Here is a 14,687-nt window from a genome sequence, read left to right on the forward strand (position 1 = left end):
ACAGAGAATCCGCCTACCACCTTTCACCTTGGAGCCCAAAACAACATTTGGGGCATCCCTCAAGGCTCATCATTCAGCCCTACACTCTTCAACATCTACATGACCCCCTTGGCCAACATTGTCAGAACCCACAGAATGAACATCATATCCTACACAGACAAGAGCCAGCTCATCCTCTCACTATCAGAAGGACCACAGATGACACCCAGCTCATCCTCTCACTATAAGAAAAACCCTCCACCACGAAAGCCAGCTACCACGGGTGCATGGCTGGCATTGTCAACTGGATGAAAAACAACTGTCTAAAACTCAATACAGACAAAACTGAAGTGCTGATCTTCAGGAATAACACCTCCCCGTGGAACGACTCCTTGTGGCCAACGAATTAGGACCAGCACCTGCTCTGACAGACCGCTCTTGCAACCTTGGCATCATCCTGGACAGCAAGCTCACCATGAAAAACCAGATCAACGCAGTCCCTTTCTGCTGCATCTTCACTCTTCACATGCTCTGTCAGATCTTCAAATGGCTCCCCGTAAACACCAGACAAACCGTCACCCAAGCCGTAGTCAACAGCCAGCTGGACCACAGCAACACACTGTACATGGGAATCACGAAGCACCTGCAGAAGAGACTAAAGACCATACAGAATTCAGCTGCAAGCTCATCCTCGACCTCCCAAAACAGACCCACACCCCCCCCACCCCCAGCTGAAGAAGCTCCACTGGCTCCTCATTCAGAAGAGATGTCAATTTAAGATGCTGATCCACACCTACAAGGCCCTTCACAATTAAGGGCCAGCATACATCAACCACTGCCTGAAGTTCACCAGCCCTCCAGACACCTGGGCTCCGCTTCCCTCTCCCTCGCATATGCCTCCCACGTCTGCTGAAGCAACAGTAAAGGACGCTCCTTCTCCTACTTGTGGCAAAATCCTGGAACAACCTCCCCTTTCATCTATGCACTTCATCCTCTCTTCTGGAATTCAGGAAAGGACTTAAGACCTGGCTGTTCAACTGAACCCCTTAGCAGCTATGTTCATAGCACCTGGATACCCTTGCTGGTGATTAGCTACGCTCTATAAATTCTGTTTGATTGAACGTAGTTTGACCCGGCTAATACTTAGAGGGAACAAGGATTAGTTCCCAGTTGAGGCCACAGTTAAACCTATTCATTCGACCTCCTCTTCAAAGTAAAGGTGTTTTGCCTATTGAGAAATTCACTTTTAACCCACAGGCAATTACCCCTGGAAGCTCTTTAAGGCTTGTGAAGAGCCAATTATGTGCTTGCCTTGCATGTGACTGAGCAGGTCTCACCTTTATGTTTTTACTCTCCATAAACCAGCCAACCTTTCTGTGAAGAGAAAGAGAGCCTGAGGCCCACTTCAGAGCATTTGATTTTGTTTTTTGTATATGTTGCTTACACTTGCATGCTCACAGCAAAGTGCATGAGTTAAGTTCACACACCTTGGTGTCACAGGGTCCTTTCCTCGGGTTCTGCACGTTGCTGAACAAAAGGCCCACCTCCTGGCATCACCAACTCAGAAAGCTATTATAGCACAGAGTTATGGTGAAGCCAGTCAGGGGGAAGGGAATTAGGGAAGGGAACAGCAGGGAGAGATATCTGAAAAGGAAAGGTTAGAACAATATGCATTTACTCATTCATAGAAAACGTAAATCATTTATAGACTCTTGACTAAAAGTGTCTCTGAGATATCAGGTGGAGACCTCTTCTGAAATGCAGTCAAAGCCCCTTGTAAAACACGACCTCCGATTCAAGAGATGGCAAGAACGTTGAATTATGATTTTACACAGAATATCAATCCTGTAACATTTATGTATTCACAACATAAACCTTTGATCATGACTTAGAAAATCTCAAAGACTTAAATATGTTTTTTCATATCTTAAGTTATTCAAAGAACAATGAAAACTTTGATTGGTTCATCTCCAAAATACTTTCACATTCATAATAATAAATGTCAAAATGGTTTTACTCATTAAAACCTAAAGCGCCTTACTTACTAACACCAGGAAGCGCTTTTACTCAAGTTGTCTAAATCACTTAGATCATTGTGCCAAGAACCTTTTCCTTCTGTGAATTGAAGCGCTTTATATCTGGGAACTGAAGCACCTAAATTATCATGCCCAGCGTGCTTTACGTCTGAGAACTGAAGCGCTTGGAATTACTGAGCCAAAAGAGCGCTTTACATCTGTGAACGGAAACACCTTGAATTACGTGTGCACATAGCGCGTTACCTCTTGGAAGTAATAACTTCCTCCAAACTTGGATTCAGCAAGGCCTTAAAGCTACGAGTACGACCTAGTTGTTTTTGGATGCACCATGGACTTTGGTTAGACGATACTCTGCCATTCAGAAACTCTGGACTTTTCCAGAGAAACCTCCATGAGGTCTGGCTGCATCGAAGTCTTCAAAATAGTGAGTAATCTGCTTGGGTGTGGCTGGGCTTTATAGGCCTACCACACTCCAAGATGGCCACTGCCTCTAAAAACATGGGAAATGTAGTCCCTTCATAGGATAGCACTGATAAGTGCATCTTGTTCACCAATGCCCTTAACCTGCAGCTATATGAGCTTTACCACAGGTCAGACGACGCTGATGGCCATTCTTGGAACGAGCGGGGATGACCAGTGGTGCGCATAAAGCACTGCAGAGTTGCGTAGCGGAATTTCGAACGAGACCTGGACCGCGCCTGGCCTTATTCCTGACACTTGGTAGCAAAAGGCAGCTCTCATTCTGTTAGTTTGTGTAGTTGTAGGAGGCTGGACTGGCTTGTAGTGAGTACCAAGGGGTACTTGCACCTTGCACCAGGCCCAGTTATCCCTTATTAGTGTATAGGGTGTCTAGCAGCTTAGGCTGATAGATAATGGTAGCTTAGCAGAGCAGCTTAGGCTGAACTAGGAGACGTGTGAAGCTACTACAGTACCACTTAGTGTCATATGCACAATATCATAAGAAAACACAATACACAGTTATACTAAAAATAAAGGTACTTTATTTTTATGACAATATGCCAAAGTATCTTAGAGTGTACCCTCAGTGAGAGGATAGGAAATATACACAAGATATATATACACAATAGCAAAAATATGCAGTATAGTCTTAGAAAACAGTGCAAACAATGTATAGCTACAATAGGATGCAATGGGGAAACATAGGGATAGGGGCAACACAAACCATATACTCCAAAAGTGGAATGCGAACCACGAATGGACCCCAAACCTATGTGACCTTGTAGAGGGTCGCTGGGACTATTAGAAAATAGTGAGAGTTAGAAAAATAACCCTCCCCAAGACCCTGAAAAGTGAGTGCAAAGTGCACTAAAGTTCCCCTAAGGACAAAGAAGTCGTGTTAGAGGAATAATGCAGGAAAGACACAAACCAGCAATGCAACAACTGTGGATTTCCAATCTAGGGTACCTGTGGAACAAGGGGACCAAGTCCAAAAGTCACAAGCAAGTCGGAGATGGGCAGATGCCCAGGAAATACCAGCTGCGGGTGCAAAGAAGCTTCTACTGGACAGAAGAAGCTGAGGTTTCTGCAGGAACGAAAAGGGCTAGAGACCTCCCCTTTGGTGGACGGATCCCTCTCGCCGTGGAGAGTCGTGCAGAAGTGTTTTCCCGCCGAAAGAACGCCAACAAGCCTTGCTAGCTGCAAATCGTGCGTTTGGCGTTTTTGGACGCTGCTGGGGCCCAGGAGGGACCAGGAGGTCGCAAATTGGACCTGAAGAGAGAGGGGACGTCGAGCAAGACAAAGAGCCCTCACTGAAGCAGGTAGCACCCGGAGAAGTGCCAGAAACAGGCACTACGAGGATGCGTGAAACGGTGTTCGCCGAAGTTGCACAAAGGAGTCCCACGTCGCCGGAGACCAACTTAGAAAGTCGTGCAATGCAGGTTAGAGTGCCGTGGACCCAGGCTTGGCTGTGCACAAAGGATTTCCGCCGGTAGTGCACAGGGGCTGGAGTAGCTGCAAAGTCGCGGTTCCCAGCAATGCAGCCCAGCGAGGTGAGGCAAGGACTTCCCTCCACCAAACTTGGGCTGAAGAGTCACTGGACTGTGGGGGTCACTGGATTCGAGGGACCTAGCTCGTCGTGCTGAGAGGAGACCCAAGGGACCGGTAATGCAGCTTTTTGGTGCCTGCGGTTGCAGGGGGAAGATTCCGTCGACCCACGGGAGATTTCTTCGGAGCTTCTGGTGCAGAGAGGAGGCAGACTACCCCCACAGCATGCACAAGCAGGAAAACAGTCGAGAAGGCGGCAGGATCAGCGTTACAGAGTTGCAGTAGTCGTCTTTGCTACTATGTTGCAGGTTTGCAGGCTTCCAGCGCGGTCAGCAGTCGATTCCTTATCAGAAGGTGAAGAGAGAGATGCAGAGGAACTCGGATGAGCTCTTGCATTCGTTATCTAAAGTTTCCCCAGAGACAGAGACCCTAAATAGCCAGAAAAGAGGATTTGGCTACCTAGGAGAGAGGATAGGCTACTGACACCTGAAGGAGCCTATCAGCAGGAGTCTCTGACGTCACCTGGTGGCACTGGCCACTCAGAGCAGTCCAGTGTGCCAGCAGCACCTCTGTTTCCAAGATGGCAGAGGTCTGGAGCACACTGGAGGAGCTCTGGACACCTCCCAGGGGAGGTGCAGGTCAGGGGAGTGGTCACTCCCCTTTCCTTTGTCCAGTTTCGCGCCAGAGCAGGGACTAAGGGGTCCCTGAACCGGTGTAGACTGGCTTATGCAGAATTGGGCACATCTGTGCCCAAGAAAGCATTTCCAGAGGCTGGGGGAGGCTACTCCTCCCATGCCTTCACACCATTTTCCAAAGGGAGAGGGTGTCACACCCTCTCTCAGAGGAAGTTCTTTGTACTGCCATCCTGGGCCAGGCCTGGCTGGACCCCAGGAGGGCAGATGCCTGTCTGAGGGGTTGGCAGCAGCAGCAGCTGCAGTGAAACCCCAGGAAGGGCAGTTTGGCAGTACCAGGGTCTGTGCTACAGACCACTGGGATCATGGGATTGTGCCAACTATGCCAGGATGGCATAGAGGGGGCAATTCCATGATCATAGACATGTTACATGGCCATATTCGGAGTTACCATTGTGAAGCTACATATAGGTAGTGACCTATATGTAGTGCACGCGTGTAATGGTGTCCCCGCACTCACAAAGTTCAGGGAATTGGCTCTGAACAATGTGGGGGCACCTTGGCTAGTGCCAGGGTGCCCACACACTAAGTAACTTTGCACCTAACCTTTACCAGGTAAAGGTTAGACATATAGGTGACTTATAAGTTACTTAAGTGCAGTGTAAAATGGCTGTGAAATAACGTGGACGTTATTTCACTCAGGCTGCAGTGGCAGGCCTGTGTAAGAATTGTCAGAGCTCCCTATGGGTGGCAAAAGAAATGCTGCAGCCCATAGGGATCTCCTGGCACCCCAATACCCTGGGTACCTCAGTACCATATACCAGGGAATTATAAGGGTGTTCCAGTAAGCCAATGTAAATTGGTAAAAATGGTCACTAGCCTGTTAGTGACAATTTGGAAAGAAATGAGAGAGCATAACCACTGAGGTTCTGATTAGCAGAGCCTCAGTGAGACAGTTAGTCACTACACAGGTAACACACTTATGAGCACTGGGGCCCTGGGTTACCAGGGTCCCAGTGACACATACAACTAAAACAACATATATACAGTGAAAAATGGGGGTAACATGCCAGGCAAGATGGTACTTTCCTACAGTAGTTGACAATGCTTAATTTCTTCAATAAAAGTGCAGTGCATGACCTTTTTTTTTTGTTGTTGCACAGTCCTTAAGCTGCCTATACTTGATTCCAAATCAAGATTTTCTTCCACCAGCTTCATGTCCTCTTTGTCTAACTGTTGCAGGTTCTTATTCATCTCTCCTTTCTCTGGTTGTGACAGTTCTCCTATCTTTTGCTCTTCTCCCTTTTTTTTTTTTACCTTTGTCTCTCTGGCTCTGTCAAAGTCTTACGATGACAATATGCATTCAGCGGATGTGCATTGCAGTGGAGCAGGTAGTATGTGACCAGCCCTGATTCTAACATGAAGCAGCTCTGATTTAAAAAAAAAAAAAAAAAGGAAAAAAAAGCTTTCTTTGTTCATCATAGCCGTATAGAGCCTTTGCAGTATGGACAGACTGTTTTCACCAAAATGAGCAGCAGGATTAAAGCGTTAGTAGGGGCACAGATCCCATGCCTCAACTGATGCCTTGATGTCATCTGTAGGCCCATATGTATGGTCTTGAGTAATGGTTTGGCGTTGTTTTGGGCATTAGAGCTGACCGCACTCAGTGTTATTCACACAACCTATCTACTTTTTTAATAAAAATAATGATGTATGCGAGATGTAATACCACAAATTATTGAACCAACTACTGCAATAACTTGTTTGCAATTAACAGAGTGCTATCAATTGCTTTATGTGGCAACTGAAAAATTATTTCTCTCCCTTTGCTCTTTAATGCCTTCATCTTTTATCTTATCTTGACCTTTCTTCTGACTTCCATTCTCCTACCTATCATTGACTTCCATCTTACTCCTCTTGTTTCAGCTGCTGTAGGTAGTTCCTGGCTAGCATGTCACGGCGACGTTTAGAAGAGGCCCTCTGTATATCCAAGGAGCTAGAGAGCGGAGGAGAGAGTGCGGACGAGTATGTATCCGATGAGGACTATTTGGACAAAGTCTCTGAACTCTTTGTCCGGTGCCATATACCTCTCCCTAAAGATAGCCACAGTATTTACAGCGTACAGTTCTCCCCCGATGGAAAGCAGCTCGCTGTTGGCTTTGGAAATGGCGGAATCCAGGTAAGGAGTCTTTGGCATTGTGAAAGATGGGACCTTGAAGGGAATAATCAACATTTAATTGTGGCTGGTCTAAAAGTAGCTAGATTATAATGATTTATCGGATTAGATGTTGAGAGCATACAGTGTGCTGTTTTGTACATTCTGGCCACACTAGTACAATTCTACTAAAACCCAACAAATTAAAACATTGTACTATTGTGTTTCTGCGTACTAGAACATCATATCTATCTATGAGTACCAATGTGACTTGCAACTGTTGGACTACTCCTTCTCAAGTTCATTTAAAAGTGATAATACAGCACTAGAAGTGCATAAGTATTGGGTGATTTAAACCTAATTATAGCATTTGAAACAAGCATTTGGAATGCAGTGGGTCTCACGTTCGCTCGAATTAGTGCTATCAGTGTTGTATATTCCTAACTGGACTTTTCTTGCCACATACATTGAAAATGAAAAGTAAAACAGTTGACAGAAGAAAGCCAATTTAAAGCACCACCACCCTCATGAGCGCAAGAGTTATTGGCTCCCTGCTTGAATGTCTAGAAAGGATCACTGCTGGGATGAAAGGCAAACCGAAACTGGAGGATGGTCCATCACACACTGTAACAGGAGGAAGCATGACATAGTGTGATGGCCAACAAAAATGTTCACTTGGTGAAATCACCTGGGAGGCAACTCAGCACACAAAGGAGGGACATTTCACAAAATAAAAATGAAGCAATTAAAACAAGCACAACAAACAATGAATAGCAAGAGTGGGTGTGATGAAAAGCCCACAGAGCGATTACAACAGGCCAGAGCGCTTGCGCGCTTGACCCTAAAAAGGCTGAGCTGACAAACCTCAATGGAGACCACTGACATATTGTATCTAGATAAATCTATAAATGTTGCTAAGAGACGCAAGGGATGTTCATAGCTCCTCTCAAAGTTTAGGTTTGCCAAACTTCTCTTATCAGAAGGCGAACATTGCTTTTTTTGTCTCCACTTAAGAGAATTTCATATTGTCCCTACGAAAGAGACTCCCTCCATTGACTTGAACAGGATGCATTTTCTATGCCTTTGTCAGGCCACTTGTGGATGTGCGTGCCGGTAATGAGGTAGTGCCACCCACACACACACCAAAATGGCACCTTTAGTCGCTCCATGAACATCAACCATTTTGCATCCTGCACATTTGCTCTCCAGGGAGAAGGGGCAGAAAATTGCTTACCAGTGCTCTGCCTGCTCTCATTGGACACTTAGGGCCTGTTTTAGAACTCAGTGGATGGGTTATTCCATCACAACAGTGACGGATATCCCATCCACCAAAATCTAAATTCCATTCTGTCCTATGGGATTTAGATTTTGGTAGATGGGATGTCCGTCACTGTTGTGATGGAATAACCCATCCGCTGAGTTCTAAATCAGGCCCTTATGCTTTTTTTGTCCCAAATCGCAAGTAACATTATCTAAGGGTTGCCACGGGGGTGTTTAAATCTCGGGGAAAGCAGAAGGGCTACCTCTGTTTGTTGTCCGGGTTCCCCAAAGTGTATGCTTGCATCCTGGCCAAGGCGGCTGAGGATGCAGAAAAATGTCTTCATCTATGTACAACTAGTAACAAAGTTGTTTAGTACTGGTGGTAACTTGGTAATTGGAAGTTGAGGTTTTGTTATTGGTGTGCTTTTCTGGTAGGCTTGCTAGGTCACTAATGTCTGTTAGACCTGACAGCCTTAGGATGGTAACCCCCCCCCCCAACTTTTTGCCCGTCTTCCCGTCATTTTCTGACCTCATTTTTGCTAGTTTTAAGACTGTGCGCTTTACCACTGCAAAAGTACTTCTGCTCTCTCCCGTGAATCTTGGTCACATTGGCCTAACCACAATTGGCATATATAATTTACTTATAAGTCCCTAGTAAAGTGCACTACATGTGCCGTAGGTCTGTAAATTAAATGCTACTAGTGGTCCTGCAGAACTCATTGTTTCCACCCACTCCAGTAGCACCCTAACCATGGCTCAGGTCTGCCATTGCAAAGCATGTGTGTGCAGTTTTACTGCCACTTGAACTTGGTATTTAAAAACCTTAAACTTCCTTTTTATTACCCATATGCCAATCTAAAGTAGGCCCTAGGTAGCATATAGGGGAAGGTGCTGTGTAAGTAAAAGGCAGGATACATACTTATAAGTTTTGCATGTCCTGGTAGTGAAAAACTCCCAAATTTGTTTTTCACTACTGTGAGGCCTACCCATCTCATAGATTAACATTGGGAATTCCTTATTAGCCCTTTAAGTTGTAATTCCTAATTGAGGAGTAGCTATGTCATGTTTCATATGATTGGAATTGTAATGTTAAATCCAACTTTACCAGTAAAGAAGATTTAACATTACTATTTTAGAAATGCCACTTTTAGAAAGTGGACATTTCTCAGTGTGCCTGGATCCTGTCTCCAATTCACCTTTGGGGTGGGTGACAGCTACGCTTTGTGCATTTCCTCTAAACCGCCACAAACACAGAAAGAGTAGATGTGTCTGAGCACTCACCTGCATTCTGATGGCTCTTCCTGGGCAGGAAGGGAGCGGAGGCCTGGCACTTACACCTGAATAGGCAGTGCCTCTCCCAAATCAAAAGGCTGATTACCCCCTACTGATAGTCTGGAGCCAGGGCTTGGAAGAATGGACCTATATGCACATCAAGGACCCTTCTTTGAAGTCACCCCAACTTCAGAGGCATAAAGGGGTATAAGACCCAACCAAATCAGTACAATGCTGGACCTGGGAAGATTCTGCCTGGAAGAAGGACTGCTGTGGTGCTTAAAAGACTGCTACTCTGCTGGATCCCTGCCTTCCCTGACTCTTCCTTTGCTGAGCTGCCGTGCTGCCTGCTGTTACCCTGCCTGGGTGAAAAGGACAGAGCCTGCATCACTTGAACCTAGAGTGACTCTAAGCACTTGCTGGCTTGCCTCCTGCTTTTTAAAGTATCAGGGACACAAAAGTCTTCCAACAATCCTGCTACAACACGTGCCACCTATGAGTTCTGCCCTGCCAAGTGGTGCCAACCTAGTCCTGGGCCCTTGGAAGTGACTCTTTCTGGATGCTCCTTAAAAGAACCGCGCATCGACTCATGCTACACAGATCGGAGCCAACGTACTGCTTTCACTGTCAGCGCTTCATTAACACATTGCAGCTGCTGTGAGAATCTAGGACACTGCATCGCATGACAGCGAACCACTGCTGCGAGAATCTGAGCACCACATTGCCGGCTGCGCAATACATTGCCCCCTCTGCATGGCCTGGAATCAATGCATCGCCTTCATCTTCCAGCTCAACAACTACGCATCACTTCACTTATTTCTCCAGCGCGGACCTAGTGCCGATGCATCAACATTGTTGCACAGATTGGCACCGATGCATCTCAAGGACCAAGGTACTCTGACTCAGCGGGCCCCACGTAGGTCTTGAAGCTGGCCTGCGCTCCATCATGGTCGGCCTGTACTTTTGACTTTGGCCCGGTCTAACACAACCAGATAGCCCCAGTGGGTGCTTTCTGCTTCTAAGCCCTACAGTTTCAACAGTTTCATTTATTCTTCAAAAATTCATATATTGTCTTCTACTTATTAGATGTTTGTCATTTTAGTCTTGTGCTGTTCATTAAACTATCCTCTTTGTTTTCTAATCTGTTGTGGGTTATCTTTGTGTGGTGCTTTCACTGGTTTACTGTTTGAAGTGTTGCACAAATACTTTACACATTGCCTCTTAAGTTAAGCCCAACTGCTCTGTGCCAGGCTACCAGAGGATGAGCACAGGTTAACTTATAGTATGTATGTGACTTATCCTGACTAGGATTGTGGCTCCTGCTTGGACAGGATGCATACCTCTGCCAACCTGAAACACAATTCCTAACAATGCCCAAGCAGGGATGGTGTGTTATGTAGTTCCCTGGAAACTGTGCTCTATTCTGCTAATCGTATTTCATCACTCATCTGTTATACTGTAAAGTCTGCCATAATATTGATGGCACTGTGCCACTGGCCCCTGGGGAGGCAATGCAGATTGTTGGCATCATGTGGGAGATTTAAACAGGAGTTTGAGTATCTGCAATACTACAATTTTCAGGTACATTTGCTAAAGCCATTTTTTGAATGTCGAACTTGTGTACAGCAGCTGAATATATTGCTAGTTACAATTATTACATGCTGTAGAATTGAATTATGCCTTATAGTCAGTGGCGGTTCCTCCGCTATGGTGGAGGAGCATTGCCCCCCCCTGTAAGCAGCAGCCAATGCAATCCTTTAACAACAAAACAATAATAAACAGTTTTTCTTATTGTTTCCTTTTTCAAGGGGCGGACCATGGGGGGATGACGGGGACAAGGAGGAGTGCACTGTGCACTACCCTCAGTGTGCATGTGTGTTTGGCCAGCGGTCTCGGGCCAGCCAAACACACATGCGCACTGTGCTCTCTCCAGCCTGGCACTGTGTGGCATGGCTGGAAAGAGCAGGCACAGGCTCCCAGTCTGCCTGGGAGCACCCTAGCTGGGCGCTCCTGCCAATCCTAACTCTGCTTTCATGCAGTGTTAGGATTGGCCGCAGGGCAGGCTGGGATTCTGGGCCTGCCTGCAGTGACCGTTTGACCCCACTGCTAGGGCCCGCCTCGCTGTCATTCCACCTAAGCGGAGAGATGGTGATGCGGAGAGTTGGTGAAATGGGGTTTTTGTTACTCGGGGAGGGCGAATTGCACGTTGCAAGCGTACTACTTTAAATCACCTTCACAGTTTAAATATAATGAACAATTATGTTATGTGAAGATCTCCACATAAAAAAAAGTTCTTGCACACAGGGCAGGTAGTGCATTAAAACGTACAACTGTTCCATGACATAACACAGCTGACTTAGGGCTATGTACAAGGGTAACCCAGTCGATGCTGTGCTGTTTTGTTTAACAAAGGAAGGTAATTCTAGAGAACATTGCACAATATAAAGAGGTCTTAAAATAGTTTTCATGCCTGTTACCTCTGTATTCCAGATTGTGAACGTGGAACGGATGAACGTAAAACACACATTGTTCTCTGGCCATAGAGCTAGCCATGCTGTCACTGCATTGAGCTTTCATCCAAGAAGTCGAAAAAGCCTGTTGGTTGCCGCAGGGGCCGATGGGATTGTGTCCATATATGACATTGAGGCTGAGATGAATGTTGCCTCTTTGCCAGGTGGGTAAGATGCACGTTTGTCTGCTTTAGCATGTTATTCTGAAAGTATGCAATGGAGATTTCTCATAGGCCATAGATCAGTAATTCCCAACCTTTTGGCTCCTGAGGCCCCCACTGAATCATTACTTGAGGCCAGGGACCCCCAAGCAATTTGTACGATTTACATTTCAAACATTACAACAGGAATTGGCAAAAAATACACAAACAAGTACACACCAAACAAATACTCAAATTACTAAAGATATAATTATTTTATACTGAAAAAATATGCAAACATTGAAACATTTTAATGGGAAGGTTGGCGCTGCATCTCTGGGACGAACTTTAAATGTTTGGTTTTATTTAGGAAAGCTGAATCCTCAGGCCAGAGACTACATTTCCTAAGCAATTTCTGTTTTTATTTTTCAGGTACATAAGATCTGAGAAAGCCTTTTCTCTTAAATATTTGTGGGAAAAGGAAGTAAAACCATAAGGGCCTCTCATCTCTGTCACTTGTAATTAATTTGTTTTATAGCACCTTTCATACAAGTGTAGGTGTTGGAGTACTTTACAGGGGACTTAAAGGTGTAGGATTCACGTCATCGACACGGGTAGGAATTTTCTAAGAGTGCTTGCTCTGAAGAAGCGCATACTCAGGATTTAGAACATAACACAGTAGTTTGCATTGACTTTAATAATAAGAATGTATTTCCACGCAAGCAAACCTTTTTTAGCAGCATAAGGAAAATGAAAGATTGGGAAAAAAACATAACTTTTTAATTTGTGCCATGTAGTTTGCATGCAGCTCTTTGATGGCAGATTGCAGCTCACTGTGCTCGATTAAGATTGTAAATTATGAACTTCTCCGTAACAAAAGAATCTCAGTAACAAAAGCATTAACCCACTGTGCTATGCACATACAATACTGTTCTCTGCCTGATACATGTTCTTTGCAGCAGTCATACTAACCATCTGCGCTACCTTAGATGATTCAAAACTGCCACTAGACAAAACTTCCATCTCTCGCCAGCAGGTACATTAATCACCAGAGTTACCTTGACGCTTTTATTTTTGCACGAACTATGGTGGATGTACAAGGAACTTTGCAGTGCTTTTTAAAATGTTGCACAATGGAAGTTATAAATATAAAAACACACACTTTTCTGTCATAGGCCCCAGGACTGCTGACCCCCTGGGAATGTGTCGAGGACTCCTGGGGGGCGACGGCCCTATCTTGGGAACTGCTGCCATAGATTATTGAGACATTGTTTTCTAGACAAATCATAGAAAGTCTTTCGGTTATTATGACTGTGTTCTTATAATATCAGACCTATGATAATACCTTCTCTGATTATTTGAAAGCTCCTGTTATATCATGGTGTAGATTCTAGCAAGGCTGTGATTTTGCCTGCTTTGACCAAATCTACTTCAATGTGGAGGAAAGAGCTAGTTCCTGTTCAATATTTGTATGCACCCTTTATAAGATATAGGGGGTCATTACGACCTTGGCGGGCGGCTACCGCCGCCCGCCAGACGGTAACCGCCGTGCGGCCGTCAATGCAGCCGCACTCACGCGGCCCCCATTATGACATACCCGCTGGGCCGGCGGGGATGAGGCCGCAACATAGGAGCCGGCTCCTAATGGAACCGGCGGTGTTGCGGCCGTGCGACGGGTGCAGTTGCACCCGTCGCGCTTTTCACTGTCTGCTATGCAGACAGTGAAAAGCTGGCCGGGGCCCTGTTAGGGAGCCCCTGCACTGCCCATGCCAGTGGCATGGGCAGTGCAGGGGACCCCAGGACACCCCTTACCGCCAGTCTCTTCCTGGTGGTGCAAACGGCCAGAAACAGGCTGGTGGTAGGGGTGTCATAATCCCCAGGGCAGCGCTGCTGGAGGATTATCACCGCCGGGGCTAAAACGGCGGGAAACCGCCGGCCCCGGCGGTGCGATTGCGGCGCTTCCGCCGCGGTCGTAATAGGGCAGGAAGCCCGCCAGCCTGTTGGCGGTGCTTCCATCATTTTAGCCCTGGCGGTCTCGGACCGACAGGGTCAAAATGACCCCCATAGTTATTTAGCTTTAAAATGTTTCTTAAAAATGGTATGCTTTCATATTGTTTTATTTCCATTAGGTAGATGACATGATGTTGATGAGTTTGTTACTTAATAAGTCAAACTAGAGACATAAACACTCCTTTGAGTAGAACTCTTTGCCTAATAAACATCATGGGATTATTATAGACCATGGAATGAAGAGATACTTGGGGTGATACCAAGATGCTGATTTATAGCCAAAGGTAATGAATACAGTTGAGGCACCCGTGATGTCTTCCATTGGACCTGGAGTATTCAGTACAAATCACTTTATTCGATTTGACATAGTAAATCTCAAAAGCACAATCAAACAGATTGAATGCATCATTTACATCTTAGAAACATGGCATAAAACCAAGAATTTAAAACAATCATATTCCAGAATGGACATAAAACACTCCTGATAAAAACCGTGACAAATAACAACAAACATTGAGGTTCTCTAGAGACTGCAAATACAGTAATGCTGGCCTTGCTTGTTTAAAATTTAAATGTAAAAGAAGAGGGTGTATATACTTATATCGTAATCCTGCCCGCTTGAGGCAGAAAAATATAATATGTAAAGTGTCTTATACAGCTGTCCTATCACAGGTACAAGTCGTTGGGGG

The 14,687-nt window shown here is 45.5% G+C and overlaps 1 protein-coding gene across 2 annotated transcripts in view; it reads left to right on the top strand.

Moving 5' to 3' along the window:
- The window catches only part of LOC138295412 (U4/U6 small nuclear ribonucleoprotein Prp4-like), a 105,807-nt gene that overhangs the window by 22,598 nt on the left and 68,522 nt on the right, over positions 1-14,687 (top strand). For both annotated transcript variants that reach the window (XM_069233696.1, XM_069233695.1), the window contains 2 exons: positions 6,578-6,830; positions 11,829-12,012. In XM_069233696.1, coding sequence (XP_069089797.1) covers positions 6,603-6,830; positions 11,829-12,012 — 412 coding nt within the window. In that variant the 5' untranslated portion in view covers positions 6,578-6,602. The remainder of the gene's footprint in view (positions 1-6,577; positions 6,831-11,828; positions 12,013-14,687) is intronic.

The sequence above is a fragment of the Pleurodeles waltl genome, chromosome 5, assembly GCF_031143425.1.
Source record: "Pleurodeles waltl isolate 20211129_DDA chromosome 5, aPleWal1.hap1.20221129, whole genome shotgun sequence".
Taxonomy (NCBI): Eukaryota; Metazoa; Chordata; class Amphibia; order Caudata; family Salamandridae; genus Pleurodeles; species Pleurodeles waltl.